We start from the raw sequence: 18,895 nt of genomic DNA, 5'->3' as shown, positions 1-18,895 counted from the left end.
CCTTTTAAAATAGTTTTTTCACCGGATTGTTTGTAGTAGTGTTCATTATAATATGTTTATAATTCATAACTAGTACCCTTGTTTATGTGTGTGTGTTGCCAGTTTAGCTTCAATAAAAGACTCGGCTAGAATTGAAATGTCAGGCCTATTTTTAGGCCTGAAATTTTCAGGCCTGAAAGCACACAAATGAGTGCAACAAGGGTGTTTTTCCTTTCATATTGGAACACACGAAAAGCCTTGAAATGAGTTTGAATCCTTAATCCTACTTAATCTACATACCATTAAATAAAAAGATGTTGTTGAACTCAAGGAGATGTTTATCTTTGTAATTCGCCGTCAACTCCTAAATTGATCTGTGCACCTAAAAGAGAGAAGGGTACAACAACAGTAGTAGATGAGGTTAGAAACAAGTATCAAGAAAATGTTTGTAACAGGTTAAGTAAAACTTTGAAAGGTTGATTATATATAAATTGTTGTATATATATAAATAAATATAAAGAAGGTCCAGTTTGGATCGAAAGCTGAGGCCATCTACCCTACTCATTATATAAATAAATATATAAATGTAAGTCTAAAAGTACACAACAAGAATGAATACAAATTTAAACAATATTCAAGAAAACTTGCACAACATGAAAAAAGAACAATTTCAACACAACATAAAAATAGTAAAATCACAACAAAAGGAGTATGGGTAATGCACAAATGATATCTTCATTCTCTATAGATCCAAATTCAACTCCTTATAAAATATAAAAGTGAACATGAAACAAATTACAAAATAAACATTTCCACACAAGGTTTAAATAGTACACCACAACAACACAACAAGCATCATTTAGAAGAGCGGGATTGGATCTCTCCAGGGATGGTAAAACAAAAAAAGGTTGCTACTAATTTATGCAATCTCTTCAAAATTGGAGTTGAATTATCCAAAATGCCTAATGCCTACAGAGCACTAAATGGCTCTATACAAAAAAGTGTTCGTGATTACCGATTACACCAAGAAAAGAAAGACAAAGAAAATCGACATATATTATAATAATAATAAATTTTGCATCAGACAGTGCAGTCACCAGTGGTTGTATTTGTCTAAACAATTCAGTAACGAGAGGAATTTAACTTGACAAAATGTTGTACCTTCATCTGGATCCATATGCAGAGCAACATGATCCCCGCCTCCAGCTGCACCACCCGTAGCCATGGTAGAGTACGATGGGCTGGTCTTAATGTTATCTCTTATACCTTTCTTACCTAAACCAGGCGGGGAAAAATAAAATAAAAATAGCAATAGGAATAAAACTTTGAGATATGTATTGCAACTTCCCAGTAAATTGAGGGCTACTCTTTCCCATTCTGAAAATCTCAACGTCAACTGATGAATGGTTTGAAAGATACACTCTGTTGGCCTGTAAAGCTCAAGTTTGTGACTCTAATATACAAAACGCAGCATCTCACGCCTACTTTTGTTTGAAAAGCTGAAAATAAAGTAAAGCGCTGGATTTCTGACTTACACCACTTGAGAAAATTAATCAATCAATCAAAAAAATCTAACAATACTATTTCATAATGTAACAACAAATAAAAAGAGTAGTCGATCAAATTTAAAACCCAGTTATCTCAACATGGTATATTATAAGACGCTCAATTTTACCGATAACAGGGCTGCAGTGTTGGAGTTTCACTGAATTGGACAGCGCCATCATCATTTACCATATACCAGATACACGATAAATAGCGTGGTCTTACCTGCTCCCTTGTCTTCAGTCTCTGGGCCGCTGCCGATGTCACTCTCAACATCTCCATCTAGAAGACGATCTGAATCTTGGTCCCTGGCTTGGATGGGATACGTCACCCCATCACCATTGCTGTAAAAAACAACATCAGCAAGAAAACGTCTGATTAAAGTTCTGCTCTACAGGGTAGGTTATCAAGAGTTCTTAAAATATTTGAAGGTACTGAAGTTCTTAGAAATGGATGCATGTATTGTAAAACGAAAAGTTTGATCCTAGATTGCAATTGACCTTCCCATTAAACAATTATAGTTAAGTATCTTGCTCTAGTGCCATGACCATAACCAGAAACCCACAATCTGACATTTTGACCCAACCTGAACTTGAGTCTGGTTAAAGGAACACGTTGCCTCGGATCGGTCGAGTTGGTCTTTGAAAAGCGTTTGTAACCGTTTTTTATAAAATGCATATGGGTAGAAAGATGTTGTCAAAGTAGAATACAATGGTCCACACAAACCTGCCTCCAAATTGCGTGGTTTTCCTTTTACCTCGTCGACTAACACGTCGGCCATTTATGGGGGTCAAAATTTTGACTCCCATAAATGGCCGACCATGTTAGTTCGCACAGTAGAAGGAAAATCACGCAATTTCGAGGCAAACTTGTGTGGATCATTGTATTCTACTTTTAAAACATCTTTTCAACCATATGCATTTTATAAAAAACGGTTACAAACGCTTTTGTTTTGACCAACTCGTCCGATCCAAGGCAACGTGTTCCTTTAACTAGACCAAGACACATAACATGATAATATTAATTATTAATTATTTAGAAAGAGGCATAAACATTACAAAGCACTGTACAATTAAAAATCAACAAGTTCTTAAAAAATAAAGACAACAAGCAGTCAACATAATGACATGTATATGGTGGCCCTGAAGGGACATCGCATATCGCAAACGTGTGCGCACACGTATGCAATGTCGTGAAACAATTCGCAAATATGTGCGCACACGTATGCAATGTCGTGAAACATTTCGCGAATATGTGCGCACACGTATGCAATGTCGTGAAACAATTCGCGAATATGTGCGCACACGTCTGCGAATATTATTTGCGATGTCGTGAATTTTATTGCATACCATGTTGCATACCTTTGAATAAAATGTCTAATGATCTGGGGGGTTTCTTTCCAACAGTGAGATAGGCGGTAGTCATTGCAGCAGTAGTCTTTGTTGTGAGGCAAGCGAGGCGTGTGGTCGTCCTTGGCCTGGTGCCAAGTTCCTGGGTATACACATGCTTTACAGAGGGAGCCTGCTGTAGCGCCACAGTACTCCCTAGATCGGTAACAAATTATCCACAACTATGACATCATCCTAATGGTATGCAACATGGTATGCAATAAAATTCACGACATTGCAAAACAAGTCGCACTCGTGTGCGCACATATTCACGATTTGGTTCACGAAATTGCATACGTGTGCGCACATATTCGCGATTTGTTTCACGACATTGCATACGTGTGCGCACATATTCGCGATTTGTTTCACGACATTGCATACGTGTGCGCACATATTCGCCAATTGTTTCACGACATTGCATACGTGTGCGCACATATTCGCGAATTGTTTCACGACATTGCATACGTGTGCGCACATATTCGCGAATTGTTTCACGATATTGTATACGTGTGCGCATATATTCGCGATTTGTTTCACGACATTGCATACGTGTGCGCACACGTTTGCGTTATGCGATGTCCCTTCGGGGCCACCATACATGTAGTCAAAAAGTGTACACTGCTCTCAGGAACCAGGTAGTTTACAGTCAACCAGGGCCCAATTTCATAGAGCTGCTTAAGCAAAAATTTTTGCTTAAGCGAAAAATTCATTGCTTAGTAAAATCAGATTACCGGCCAAGACTCCACTCAATTGTTATGCTAAGTAAACAACAGCTAAATACTAGTCATAAGCAATGTATATGGCATGACATTTTGGCCAGTAATATGTGTAAAATAAGCGAGCTATTTTCGTGCTTAAGCAAATTTTTTGCTTAAGCAGCTCAATGAAATTGGCCCCAGGTCTAGACCATAAAATCTTCAAGAAGAAAAGCAATTCTGGTTTCAATTTTTCTATTATTTTCTAACGGGATAGAAGAGCAGTGTTAGAAAACACATTTATTTGTGTTATCACAATCTTCCTTTTGCATGAAGTGTACATAAGTAGTTGGTTGCCTCGAAGTTGCCTGTAAAAGTTGCCTCGTGCGACAAAGAAAAAGGATACATATTTGGTTTGCAGTAACACCATGTGTGTATCTACTTGCTAGGAAGATTTTGTTATTTAGAAAACTGTCTTGCTTTTTATTCTACTACCGCGGAGTAGATATTTGGGATTTTAAGAGACTTCTCAGTTCTGAAAAGAACTATCCTGCTTTTAAACTCATACCTGGGCAAAAGGTAGAAAAATTGACTGCAACTACTACTTTAGCCTCTAGTGGTCCGTTATTAACTTCACTACCGCGGAGTCAAGGGTCTCTACGCTTCGACTAGCTTGCGCTAGTCATCGTCAGGAGACTTAAGAAAAAGGACCCAAGAATCATCCCATTCTGCCAATACAAGTAACCAAAACCTACCTGGTGAATATAGGAAGCAGCCAGTATTTCTTTTGATATCCGAAGACTTCCTTGAAGTTATTACAGAAACTTCCCCGGCTGAACCCTTCCTTGTCCGGGCCGTGACGGAAGACCGGGGGTCGGAATGACTCTACGGATATCCAGAACAATTTCAAGTTACATACAGCAATCAGGCTTTTTGAAGTATGGTGGAAACTATTACAGTGCACAGTTTGGATTGGGTGCATACAGAAAAAATGTATCCAAACCACCTAGTGCAGCAGTGATGTGTCCATCATACCTCAAAATGGTTTATTGGCTGCCACAGCTATAGCTACGACTGTTACTAAGAACACTTAAAGACACTGGACACAATTGGTAATTGTCTAAGACCAGTTATCTGGCTTAGTGTATCTCAACATATGCATAAAATAATAAACCTGTGTAATATTGAACTCAATTGGTCATCGGAGTTGCAAGATAATAATGGAAGAAAAAACACCCTGTGTGCTTTCAGATGCTTGATTTCGGGACCTACAAATCTAATTCTGAGGTTTTGAAATCAAATTCAACTATTTTAGTGGAACATTACTTCTTTCCCGAAAACTACGTTACTTTAGAGGAAGCCGTTTCTCACAATGTTGTATACTACGTATCAGCAGCTCTCCATTGCTTGTTACCAAAAGTAAGTTTTTTATGCTAACAATTATTTTGAGTAATTACCAATATTGTCCAGTGCCTTTAACACAAGACATTGTGGTGGTAACGTGCCTCTTCATGAAAACATTTATGAATTGTTTGTAAATGCTTCTAAAATAATATTACATTACATGGTGCTATGTAAAATGAGTAGATAAATAAATATCATAATTCAAACATAGTCCCACACACCTTGCAGGAAATACTGTATACTAAAAGCGCCTTAAGCGTCACTGAGTGACGGATAAGTGATGGATATACACGCTATAAATAATAAGCCACTATTATTAACTTCAACCTAAGCCATGTCCTGGGATGACTAATTTTTGGATTGTAAATTGACAGGGGTGATTAAATGAGCCTTGATTGTATGCATTTGTAGTGGCTACAACAATCCACCTGACCTTAAAGGAACACGTTGCCTTGGATCGGACGAGTTGGTCTATAAAAAGCGTTTGAAACCGTTTGTTATGAAATGTATATATATATATATGATTAGAAAGGTGTTTTAAAAGTAGAATATAATGATCCACACAAGTAGCACTCAACATTGCACGGTTTTTTTTGTACGTCGCAAACTATCACGGTCGGCCATTTATGGGAGTCAAAATTTTGACTCCCATAAATGGCCGACCGTGTTATTGGACGAGGTAAAAAGAAAACCACGCAATTTCGAGGCATATTTGTGTAGATTGTATTGTATTCTACTTTTACATCATCTTTCTAACCATATGCATTTTATAACAAACGGTCACAAAATGCTTTTCAAAGACCAACTCGACCGATCCAAGGCAACGTGTTCCTTTAACTTGACCTTTGTGAAAGTTAACGTCTGTCTGTTTGTTTGCATTCCCTTTTTTTGTTTTTTCCTGTCATTCTCTGAGCGCTTTGTAACCTTAAGAAAAGGCGCTATATAAATGGTATTATTATAATTATTATTGTTTGGTTAGATGATCTTCCTAGCAAGCGAACTCCTTTAAAGGGTCTGTGTACTTTTTGTAGGACAAAAAACACAATGTCCACAGATTAACATTAACCTTACACAGTTTGAAGATAATGATGGTAGAAAGCTTCTCTGAAAATATTATAACTTTTGTCTCAGTGATAATGAGACGAAAAATATTTTAGCATGTAAAAACGTATTTTCATTACATTGTTTTAGTCCTTTCTCAAAAACTACAGCACCTCAGCAACTAATATTTTAAGGTACGCTTTCGACTATCATTATCTTCAAACGGTGTAAGTTTTATGTAAATCTGTGGACATTGTGTTTTGTGTTACAAAAAGTACCCAAATCCTGTTAGAGGAAATAAGCTGGCAACAGCCAATCTCTCATCTAACGTTTAATGTCTCATAATAATCTATTGCACAAATAAATAAATTATGATCCAATAATTAGAAAAACAAGTAGGCCTAATACTTATTACAGTCATTGTGAAATCATTGTAACCCAAATAAAAATTGGGTAGTTTTGACTTGTGTATGCCTTGACTGCAGGTATGATTTGTAAATCTTTTATTTGCAATTTATAGAAAAGTAATAGTTTAAAGGGAAGGTACACGTTTGGTAATTACTCAAAACAAATATTAAAGTAAAAACTGACTTGGAAACAAGCATTGAAGAGCTATTGATACATGTAGTATAAAACATTGTGGGAAACGACTCCCTCTGAAGTAACGTAGTTTTTGAGAAAGAGGAAATTTTTCACTCAAAATAATTAAAGACTTCTAGCTAGAAGTCTTTTATTTTTATCTGCAAGCACACAATTTCGTCCAACAAGGGTGTTTTTTCTTTCATCATTTTCTCCCAACTTCGATGACCAATTGAGCCAAAATTTTCACAGGCTTGTTATTTTATGGTTATGATGGGATACACCAAGTGAGAAGACTGGTCTTTCACAATAACCAAAAGTGTACCTTTAAGGCTTAAAATGAAAGGCATTACAAGTTATTTTATTACAGGGCACTGATAGGGTTAAAAGACCCCTTGCATTGGCCGCCATCGTGATGAAAATGTGCTTGCATGAAAGGCTATCATTGGCTGTGAGTCATGCGCAGAACACGCGTGCACAGTTCCATTTTAACATAAATGGTAGTGGCCATTGCAAAGGCTCTATTAATAAAATGATAACTTAAAAAAATATAAAAAAATATGGTAATCCATTAGAGCTCCGTCATCGACATGGGTGTTTGAAATATCGTACCAATTATGTCTTTGAAAACATATTAGGAGAGTAACTCCTGCTACTTCCAGTTTCCCCAACCCCATATCAAATACTGTCGTCCACAGAAATCAAGTAATTCATCTTACATGTATTACAACAATGGGCAGTGCACTTCTAAAGAACTGTGTTAGCAAACTAAAGCAACAATGTTTAGTCATTACTTGCTACCACAAAGTAAAACCTGTCAGCTCAGCTCTAAAATTATTGTCAAGGTTGTTTTAAACTTTTAATGTAAACGTTATGAGAAGCAAAAAAACGAGTGAAAAAAAATAAATAAAATAAAACAACAGTGTTTGCATGAAGTAGGATTTGAAACTATGCATGGTGGGAGTATAATCCGGTGAGTTTTTTTCCGAAAGCTCCATGTGTAAATCTCTTTTGAGTTGTGTTGGTTCTGGAAATAGACTGTGGTTTTCAGATAAATGATATTTCAATGGGTTAAACATAGAGGTTGAACTGTATTGCTGTTACAGCATACAATGTGCAGAATTGTTGTCTGTGTTTAGAAAATAAGTGTGCTCAGTACCTCTACAAACCTGGCCCAATTTTATAGAGCTGCTACAGCATCAAAATTTGCTAAGTAAATGAAAATTATGCTTACGAGAACAAGGTTACCAGCCGAACTAACATGTCACATGTACAACTTGTGTCTGGTATCCTGCTTGTATCTACTTAGCAAACACATTTTAAGCAATATTTTCTGCTTAAGCAGCTCTATGAAATTGGTCCCAGGGTTTTAAAAAAACCTTGCAAAACAACAACACTTAGAGCTGAGCTGACCCAAAGAGTCACTTTTCTACTAGTTTGGCTTACCGAGCGTGCTTCTATTGGTGAATGAACACAGATTTGGAAAGCTGACTTTCGGTCATCTGGATGTGTTCATGTGTGTGGTATAATGTTTACAGTACATGTACTGTGGATACATGTGGATGTACTTGCATGTTATGTTGGTGTAGAATTTGACTGCAGATCTCAATGTGAAATGAATGTAGGTTAGAGGTGAATGTACGTGCTGATTTAGAGGCCGGTCTCTGGCATTGTTCACGAGCCTCGAAGTGTGACGTCAGTAGTTCAGGCTATCAAAGCAAGGTGCCTGCTTATAGATTAAATAACAGAACAGTCTCCTAGACCCATGGTGGCGCTGTTGCCAATTCTTCTGATGGACACAACCTATCCGTCACCACATGCGCTGCGCACAGGATAGGCCAATGTGCATTTTTTGCTTTTCACCTCCAGGCAAATTAATGTACTCTACACAAATGACGTCAGTAGGATTTGAAACTTTGCATGGTGCAAGTACAAACTAAGAGAGGTTTGCGGTAACACCATGGGGATACATACATAATTCATCATTTCTCTATTAAACAGCTCTTTTTTACATCTATTTAAGCTCTTTTTTAGTTAAAGTTTTTTTTTATAATAATTTGTTTTAAAGACACTGGACACTGCTGGTAATTGTCAAAGGATAGTGTTCATAGTTGGTGTACATGTATCTCAACATATGCATAAAAGAACAAACCTGTGAAAATTTGAGCTCAATTATTGGTTGTCGAAGTTGCGAGATATTAATGAAGGACAAACATCTTTGTCGCAGTATCGTCACACTTAGTTGTGTGCTTTCAGATGCTTGATTTCGAGACCTCAAATTCTAAATCTGAGGTCTCGAAATCAGATTCGTGGAACTTGATTACTCCTGGTAAAGAGTTTTGTGAAATGGAAATAATGTAATGGATACGGAGCAAACCAATATGGGGCATTAACAGCTGCCAGAAAGCCTAGTTTTGAAATGTCTGACAAATACAAGGACGGCAGAATGTTCTGATGGTTCACTGCAGGCATTGCCTTGGGGGAACATTCTTTCATGCCTATCAATGGGAAACAAAACATTGACGCCATTTTGGCAAGTAACTCTTTCGATTCAACAATAGATCAGTGCAGTTCAGTGCAGACAATGACCAAAACATTCACTTGCTGAAATGGCGCCCATGCCTATTTCACGTTAAACAAGCTTCAGTTCCCCATCTTGCGCATTCGGCGCTCTTTAATCTTTGGTTATATTCATTTTGGTTTTATCTGACTTTAAACCGGCCTTTACACACGGTGGTATATGGGTAAATGAATATTCTGTATCCCTGATGCAAATTTAACATCTATTATAACATTGTATTTTTTATACAGTTAATTTCACACTAAATGCCCTTTATGGTGTTTATTTTAAATTGCACTGATACATAAACCAACCCTTCTACATGTACATAACTTCCTTCAGAAGATATTAGATTTCCGATTGCGTTCACAAAATGCTCTTTTTTTAAAGTTTAACAATTAAAGTACTGATTATGATTTCGTTTTTCAAATTTATTACATTCTTCTTAAATATTTTTTTACAATTATGAATTACTTAGTTGTGTGTATTTCCCTTGAGTACTTGTAGTTTTAATGTTAAGTTTTGTAAAGATATGTGAAATAAGATTAAATTGACAGGTACTTTTAAATAATGCTTGGTGTTGGAAATTGGGGATGTGATTGGGGTGTGATCGCCTGAAATTAAGAATCATATTACTAAGTACTACTGATGATTTAGCTATTAACATACATGTAAACATGATACATGCACTATGTCATCAAAGTGCTAGACTGGGCCCCTGTCTTTATCCGTAAGGATAAAGACAGTACCTGCTATACTCAGATCCAATGATTCCATTGGATAAAATGATACCATTGGATCAATGCAGTGACTAAAGCTACCGTTGCTGGGTTTGTTTTCGATTGGTCTGAGGTCACCTCCGACAACCAATCATAACATAGATATGATATAGAAGAGTTTGCGGTAACACCATGTAATAACAATCTGTAAATGAGTTGGGGTGGTTCTGAAAAGAACCGTTGGATTAACTTGATCGTATGCTCTGATCGTCTTCTGGAGATCTCCAGAAGACGATCAGAGCATACTGTTCCAAACGTCGAGTTATTCTCCAGAAGACGATCAGAGCATACTGATCGAAACGTCAAGTTAATCAAACGGTTCGTTTCAGAACCACCCCAACTCATTTAGAGATTGTTATTACATTGTGTTACCGCAAACTCTTCTATATCTTATTTCCACCATGGAAAGTTTCAAATCCTACTTAACACAGATTTGGAAAGCTGACTTTCGGTCATCTGGATGTGTTCATGTGTGTGGTATAATGTTTACAGTACATGTACTGTGGATACATGTGGATGTACTTGCATGTTATGTTGGTGTAGATTTTGACTGCAGATCTCAATGTGAAATGAATGTAGGTTAGAGGTGAATGTACGTGCTGATTTAGAGGCCGGTCTCTGGCATTGTTCACGAGCCTCGAAGTGTGACGTCAGTAGTTCAGGCTATCAAAGCAAGGTGCCTGCTTATAGATTAAATAACAGAACAGTCTCCTAGACCCATGGTGGCGCTGTTGCCAATTCTTCTGATGGACACAACCTATCCGTCACCACATGCGCAGCGCACAGGATAGGCCAATGTGCATTTTTTGCTTTTCACCTCCAGGCAAATTAATGTACTCTACACAAATGACGTCAGTAGGATTTGAAACTTTGCATGGTGCAAGTATAAACTAAGAGAGGTTTGCGGTAACACCATGGGGATACATACATAATTCATCATTTCTCTATTAAACAGCTGTTTTTTACATCTATTAAAGCTCTTTTTTAGTTAAAGTTTTTTTTATAATAATTTGTTTTAAAGACACTGGACACTGCTGGTAATTGTCAAAGGATAGTGTTCATAGTTGGTGTAGCTCAACATATGCATAAAAGAACAAACCTGTGAAAATTTGAACTCAATAAATTGGTTGTCGAAGTTGCGAGATATTAATGAAGGACAAACATCTTTGTCGCAGTATCGTCACACTTAGTTGTGTGCTTTCAGATGCTTGATTTCGAGACCTCAAATTCTAAATCTGAGGTGCATCGAAATCAGATTCGTGGAACTTGATTACTCCTTTCTCGAAAACTACGTCGCTTCAGAGGGAGCTGTTTTTCACAATGTTTTATACTATCAACCACTCCCCATTACTCATTATCAGCAATTAAGGTTTTATGATAATATCTATTTTGAGTAATAACCAATAGTGTCCACTGCCTTTAAGTTAAAAATTTTCAGACACCCAGAAGTCATTGAATTAACGCATGATTCATTCTAAGGGCTTTTGCATAGTTCCTAATGAACGATTGCAATGAAACATTATTTTGATTAATTTTGCAACTTTAAGTCATAAATTGCTTACTGAACGTGTTATATGCTAAATAGGTTAATTTAAATAGGTTAATTTAAATAGGCTGGATAGATCATAATTGCTTCGAATACAAAAATAACTTCAAATTCAGTTGAGTAATTTGAAATATTATGTTATTAACGAAGCAGGTATGCATTTGTGCACAAATGCAATCATGCACAAATGCAACCATGTGTCGTTAAAACTTGTTTTTAAACTCAACACATCTCAAAATTCAACAATTTCAATCGCAATAGTTAAATAATCATTCACAAGTCCTTTAAAGGCAAGGGACACCTTTGGTTATTATCAACGACCAGTCTTCAGATGCCTTGAATTCAAATATTTTAGTGAGAATCACTTCTTCCTCAGTGTGCGAACTAACATGGTCGTCCAATTATGGGGGTCAAAATTTTGACCCCCATAAATGGCCGACGTGTTAGTCGACGAGGTAAAAGGAAAACCACACAAATTCGAGGCATGTTTGTGCGGATCATTGTATTCTACTTTTACAAATGCTTTTCAAAGACAAACTCGACCGATCCAAGGCAACGTTTCCTTTAAACTACATTACTTTAGAGAGAGCCATTTCTCACGATGTTTCATACTATCAACAGCTGTACAATGCTCGACACCTTTATGCTAACAATTATTTTGAGTAATTACCAAGAGTGTCCAGTGCCTAGAATAAACAAATTGCTTTTAGACTGGACCCTTAGACTATAAAAGCATGTTACAACATGAATCTGGTTGTGAGGTGCCCCCGCAAAACTGTAGTGCAAAACTGTGTAGTTTTTCTTTTACTTTGTGAACTACAATGGTCCGCCATTTTCTTTGTGGAGTAAAACAATTTGCTTCAGCAAAAAGGCAAACTGTGTTAGTTCAAGGGGGTCAAAGGAAAACCAGTAAATTTTCAGGTATAATTGCATGAATTGTGAGGCTCACCATTTTCTAATGTTGAATCTTTCCAACCATATTCATTCCATAGAGAGCACATTCTAAAGCCCAAATTACCCACTCCAAAAGCAAAAAACGCAATCCAAAAGCAATGTCCCTTTAAAGGTAATGGACACTGTTGGTAATACTCAAAAGTAATTATTAGCATAAAACCTTACTTGGTAACAAGTATTGGGGAGAGGTTGATAGTATACAACATTGTGAGAAACGGTTCCCTTTGAAGTTACGTAGTTTTCAAGAAGTTTTTCACAAAATTTGATTTTGAGACCTCAAAAATAGAATTTGAGGTCTTGAAATCAAACAACTGAAAGCAAATTCGTGTCACAAAAGTGTTTTTTAGTCTTTCATAATTATCTCTCAACTTCTACGACCAATTGAGATACATCAAGTGAGAAGACTGGTCTTTGACAATTACCAATAGTGTCCAGTGTCTTTAAGTGTAAGGTAATTCAACATTTGCCAATTTGGGCTACAAAAGCGTTTGTTATAATGTGAATCTGGGTTGAACATGTTCTAAGAAGTCGGGCTACAAACTATTTACACTGTGTTCAAATCTGTGTGGATTTGTTTTCACCTTGTGAACTAATGGTCTGCAAAAATTGTTCTTAAAAAAAAAAGGGGAGGGGGGGGGGTGTTTCATAAAGCTTTACAATTAATTTTATCTGCCAAATATCAATCTTATCTCCCAACAATTAATCTTAAACTACTCAAATTTACAATTAATCTTATCTCCGTTTTATAAAGAAAGTTAAGATCAATATCAAACTTAATTTCACTCTGAATCAATCTTGGCCTCACACGGTCCTAGATCAATTGTAGGAGTAAGACAATTAATCTTAATCTTAAGTGACAGGTGAAAAATTCATGAACACTAAAATTAAACTTTTTGGGGAACTGTGTGTAGTGGGGTAAACAAATCATCTCGACAAAATGATGGCGTTTCAACTTCTTGAAGGGAAAATAAATGCTTTGTGCGAGGAGAGGGATTTTGGAGATGAGAAGAACCCTAGTAGATGAAGTTTAGTGATTTGCAAGTGGGATTTATGGCTGCAGCATTGCGAATACACTGCATCAGGGCAAGGGTGTCAATCAGGGGTGGGACAGGGGGACATGTCCCCCCCAACTTTGGAGGGTGGGGGACACAATATCAAATGTTCCCCCCCACCTTTTTGACCACCTTTATCATGAAGCCCAAGTTTTGCCCTGTGTAAGACAAAACCCGGTGTCCCTATATGGGCATTAATCCTGTGGGCAAAGATGACACAAATTTTTCAACAGTGGGGGACACTATATCAATTGTTCCCCCTCAAAATTGGCCTAGATTGCAAAAACTTGCTAAAACTTGGTTCAAAGACCCGCACTTGAAGATGCTGTCAACCCAAAAGGTTCTACTGCTGCTCACATTTTACAGATGTTCTGTTACATTCTGTATGCCTCTTATTGGCCTAGATTGCACCACAGAACATCTAGAATGCAAAATTTTCCCGAGCCCTTAGGCCTGGACCCAAGCCCGTAAAAGGCTTCGCATTCCGCTTTATAGCAGGCTCCATCTTTAATACCCACCAGGGATGAACTGCCGTCTGAGCATTAGAATGCAGAAACAAAATGGATATTACAAAGCTATAATTGAGTTGTTTTTTAGGTACAATAACCATAATAGCAAAAATAGGTGCATCATAGCTTGAAATAGGCATTAAATCTGAGAGGGGGGAACATCACCCCTCAGACTCCATAGATTGCACCAGAGAGCATCTACGGACTAAAAAATTCGGACCCCACGCCATAAATGTTATGTCCCCCCCACCTTTCAAGACGGATTGACGCCCCTGCATCAGGGTAATAATAAGGATAACTTTATCATCTGAGAAATGAATAATATAATTTTCATCAAATCCAGCAGCAGAGCAAGATACACAGAGAGGTTGTTCATCAATGCAGGATAGGAGAACATTGTAGCAGCTGCAGCTGGGGATTTGGTTAGAGCAAATAATGAGTATTTGCATATTCTTTGTTTAATTCTTGAATTCATGTAAACACTGTAAGAAATACAAAAACAAACCATTTTATTTGCGATTTATTTTCTCTGAAGAAGCAACTCTTTTTCAGATGTTTATTTATAAAAAGAATTTAATGTTACAAATGCTTTTTTGAAGAGATAATTTATGTTGTACACATTAGTATTTAAGGCTTTGCATGGTGTGCATGAAATAAAATGTAACCACTGCAAGACAAACAATATTGTTGCTTCACTTTGTAAAAGCTTTATGTTAAGTTTAATAAAATTTGCAGATGCAGTTTGAGTAATTTTTTTTTACGATGATCAGTTCACATTTGTATAAATTTATTCTCATTTACTTGAATTAGGTGAACACATGGAAAGGCTCACAAAAGGCATACTATTGTGAAGTTCATAATGTATGCTTAAATAGATAAGCTTATTTGTCCATACTTAAAATGAAGACACTCTTAATAAATAGTAATTAAGATAAATACATTGAATGTACTGTTTAAAGGAACACTTTGCCTTGGATCGGTCGAGTTGGTCTTTGAAAAGCGTTTTGTAACCGTTTGTTATAAAATGCACATGGTTCGAAAGATGTTGTAAAAGTAGAATACAATGATCTACACAAATATGCCTCGAAAATGCGTGGTTTTCTTTTTACCTCATCCAATAACACGGTCGGCCATTTATGGGAGTCAAACTTTTGACTCCCATAAATGGGCGACCGTGATAGTTCGCGACGTAAAAAGTAAACCATACAGTTTTGAGTGATACTTGTGTGGATCATTATATTCTTCTTTAAAAACATCTTCCTAACCATATGCATTTCATAACAAACGGTTTCAAACGCTTTTTATAGACCAACTCGTCCGATCCAAGGCAACGTGTTCCTTTAAGATATTGTCAAAGTATTTTCAAACAACAATTTCTAGACCAAACAGACTACAAGTTTACTAATGCAAAGAGTTACAGACATACATGTACTATCATGCCTCTCTGGACATCCAAAGTTTCTTACATAAGCTCAAGCTGCCTCTGTTTGTTGATGTTGCTGCTGCTGCTATTCAACTGTTCACTTGGCTTGCAACTCTTGAGAAATTAAAGAATCCGAATCCTAAAATATAAAAAATAAAAATACAAATCATAATGGTTCTGACACTTTTTATAAAATGATACAATGGTGATTGATAATTATATACATGTATATAATATTTAAATCCAGAATTTCAACTGAAGTTGAACCCTTTTTAAACTCTATCTTTTAGTAATTGGTTCTTGATATCTACACTCAAAATGTGCTAAAAATACACAGCATGGAACAACATCCCTTCTTTCATTAAAGCCGCTAAATCCACAGACCAATTTCTGAAAACACATTTTCCCCTATTTGAGCTTTCTCTTTTTCTCATTCTTTTCAAACATTGTGTATGTAGCTTTTCCGATAAGATTTTGATGTTTATTGTGCATTTCAGTTTTTGTAAGCGCTGTGATATAGTTTTCTATGGGGAACGTCTCTAAATACCTGTTATTATTATTATTATTGCTATTACAATGAAAAGTTAACAAAATAAAATGCTTCCTCCTTTGTGAGAGTTAACACAAGTTGAATTTAGTTGGACAGTGAAACTGACACTTAAACATTTTCACCTAATATCACCAGTGTAAACTTGACTTGAAGTAACTGGGTCTTACCTGCTGCACTTTCAGATGCCAACGGGTCTGTGTTTGACTCATGTCAATAGATTCCAAATTTGGTTTGAGGAGACAGGGCATCTAGGAAATGTTCAAGAAGAGTGTCATAAACAGGGCTTGAACCACCTTCTAAAAATATAAAGAACATTCATATGTTTATAAATTCAAATAGTAAAACAAACTTATGGAGGGAATTTAAATTTGGAAGTAACATCATAGTATTATGGTTTGCCTACTATAACAACAGGCATACACTGAACTGTGCACATAATATGCCTTACATAGTAGGCATACGTACATCTTTTGCTTGCCAGTATGGCTGTAACATTTGAGTATAAGGCAAAAAATTGTAAGCAATGCACTTGTAGGGACTACTGTTTTTCAACTACCAAGTTGATCGTGCCGCTATGACTACTAAAAACATAGTCGTGACTACTTCAAATAATTATAGGCTGTGACTACCTGAACCAATTGTGTTGTTTACGACTACTCACGACAACATAATTTACTCAGACTTAAGTGGCACAATCCTTCAATCCTTTCAACTTGAACTTGACTACATTACGCCTGCGGCAAACATTGCCACAATCAACACACGCTGCTTGAGAATTAAAAATTAGTCTCAACTAGTGTCGTAGTCGCAACTTGCGACTTGTCGAGTATAGTAGTACATTTAACTAGTCGCCCAGCCTACAGTGCACAACAAAATTAGTGGCAAACTTACTTGCTTACGACCAAAATATAATTAACAAATTAATTAAAAACAAATTTACCTTGTGTGAACAGTGTGCTGACTAGTTTTCAAAGAGTATTTTGTTATTTCCCGTTACAAACCCAGCAGGAACGCGTTTTTCAGCTTTACAGTTATTATTTCCTGGTTTTCACATATCGTTCCCTGCTGAATGAAACAAAATATTTGTTATTATTGAAGGCTTTAGTTTTAGTACTTTAAAAAATAGTAATTACTTGCAAGTATCTTTGAAATATCCCTGTATAATTAATTCACACCTACAGACAATTCTGATCACTGAAAATTCGAATATATTGGCATTTGAAATTAATTATGAGTTGACTGGCTTTCATTATTTTATATATAGGGCCTAGCTAGAGTACTACTACTAGATAATAAAATAGTATACAAATATTAATTAAGTTAACCCACTTGTCACAAGTCCTCACAATATAACACCTTTTATGAAAATAATCAACAAGGAGACACATCAATTGATCATTATCCCATCATTATCAAAAGTATCATTTGTCAGACATCCACAATAAATAAATATTTTTTTTCTCCAGAACAAATAGAATAAAATATACCAATTCATTTTAAAGTCATTGGACCCTTTCGGTAAACAGTGTTTTCCAAGGCCCACACTTTGTGTACCACAACTTCTATATCAAATAACAAACCTGTGAAAATTTAGGCTCAATTGGTCATCGGAGTCGGGAGAAAACACGAAAAAACCCACCCTTGTTTCCGCGCGTTTCGCCGTGTCATGACATGTGTTTCAAATAAATCCGTAATTCTCGTAACGAGAATTAATAATGTTTTGCTGTTTTCTCAAAAAGTAAAGCATTTCATTGAATAATAATTCAAGAGAAGTCTTTCACCACTGCCTTCTGTAAACCCTGTAAGTTATTTGTAAATCTGTGAACCTTTTTATTTTTGTCTGAACCGAAAGGGTCCAATGGCTTTAACAACTATACATACAACAACAAACAACCTCATTAATATTCTATTACTGCCTGAAAATCAATATAATGAAGTCAAACCAACTAAACAAACTTCATAGCTATAAAACTATAGCCACATCCCCCTATATTGTGTGCACCGTAATTAGCAGAACGTGTTTTGATGGGTCACTATGCAACACTAGCCCCCACGCCGTCACTGGCGATTCACGCTGAAAAACAGCAGTTTTTAAGTCGGTAAAAACCACACATGTGCTTGGTTTATCTTCATTCAAGAACACAAACTATAAAATAGCAAACTATCAACGTTCTTATCCAAAAACCAATCATAGAGTAATCCCATTCAACAAAATGCCACTGTCGGACCATGTTAGTTCACAAAGTAAATGTAAAAACCACACATTTTTGAGTGAATCATTTTAATCTACTTTTAAAGGATCTTTCCAACAATATTCATTGCAAAACAACTGCTCGTTGCCCAAAGCCCACAATCCAAATGCAATGTGTCTCTTAAAGCATGTGAGGTAATTCAACATAAAAATGTCAAAACCTTCTTAAAGAAACGCATTGATTTAAGATTGGGTGATTTGGGCTTTGAAATCTTGTAGGAAACATAATCTAAAAGTAGTGCCTCAATACTGTGTGGTTTTCCTCTTACTTTGTGAACTAAATTTAATGGTTCACAATTTTGTGGTGTCCACAAATTGTCTCAACAAAATGCAAAACTGTTAGAACTATAGTTGACAAAGTTAAAGATAAATCACACAATTTTGAGGCATCAATGAGTGAATCATTTAACAACTGCTTGTTTTAAGGCCAAAAGTGCTCATTCCAAATGCAATGTGTCTCTTTAAAGACAATGGACACTGTTGGTTATTCACAGTTGTTGTATCTCACCATATGCATAAAATAGCTCAATTGGTCGTCGAAATTGCGTGATGTATTAATAAAAGAAATAACACCCTTGTCACACGAAGTTGTGTGCTTTCAGATGCTTGCTTTCGAGACCTCAAATTCTAAATCTGAGGT

General features: G+C 36.3%; 1 protein-coding gene and 1 long non-coding RNA gene across 2 annotated transcripts; both read right to left on the bottom strand.

The window, feature by feature from the left end:
- Positions 1-237: 237 nt before the first annotated feature.
- On the bottom strand, positions 238-9,160 carry LOC139936440 (uncharacterized). Its single transcript, XM_071931258.1, has 6 exons — positions 9,000-9,160; positions 8,078-8,088; positions 4,363-4,492; positions 1,750-1,868; positions 1,141-1,254; positions 238-361 (listed from the first exon to the last, which is right to left on the bottom strand). The coding sequence occupies exons 1-6, from the start codon at positions 9,158-9,160 to the stop codon at positions 318-320; spliced, it is 579 nt and encodes a 192-aa protein (XP_071787359.1). The 3' UTR covers positions 238-317.
- A 6,164-nt stretch (positions 9,161-15,324) lies between these two features.
- Positions 15,325-17,089, bottom strand: LOC139936549 (uncharacterized). The gene is made up of 3 exons (XR_011785971.1): positions 16,945-17,089; positions 16,172-16,300; positions 15,325-15,593 (listed from the first exon to the last, which is right to left on the bottom strand). It is a non-coding gene; the product is annotated as an uncharacterized lncRNA (long non-coding RNA).
- Between the last annotated feature and the right edge of the window lie 1,806 nt (positions 17,090-18,895).

Source organism: Asterias amurensis, chromosome 4 (assembly GCF_032118995.1).
Source record: "Asterias amurensis chromosome 4, ASM3211899v1".
Lineage (NCBI taxonomy): Eukaryota > Metazoa > Echinodermata > Asteroidea > Forcipulatida > Asteriidae > Asterias > Asterias amurensis.
This window is presented reverse-complemented; position numbering and strand designations above follow the sequence as displayed.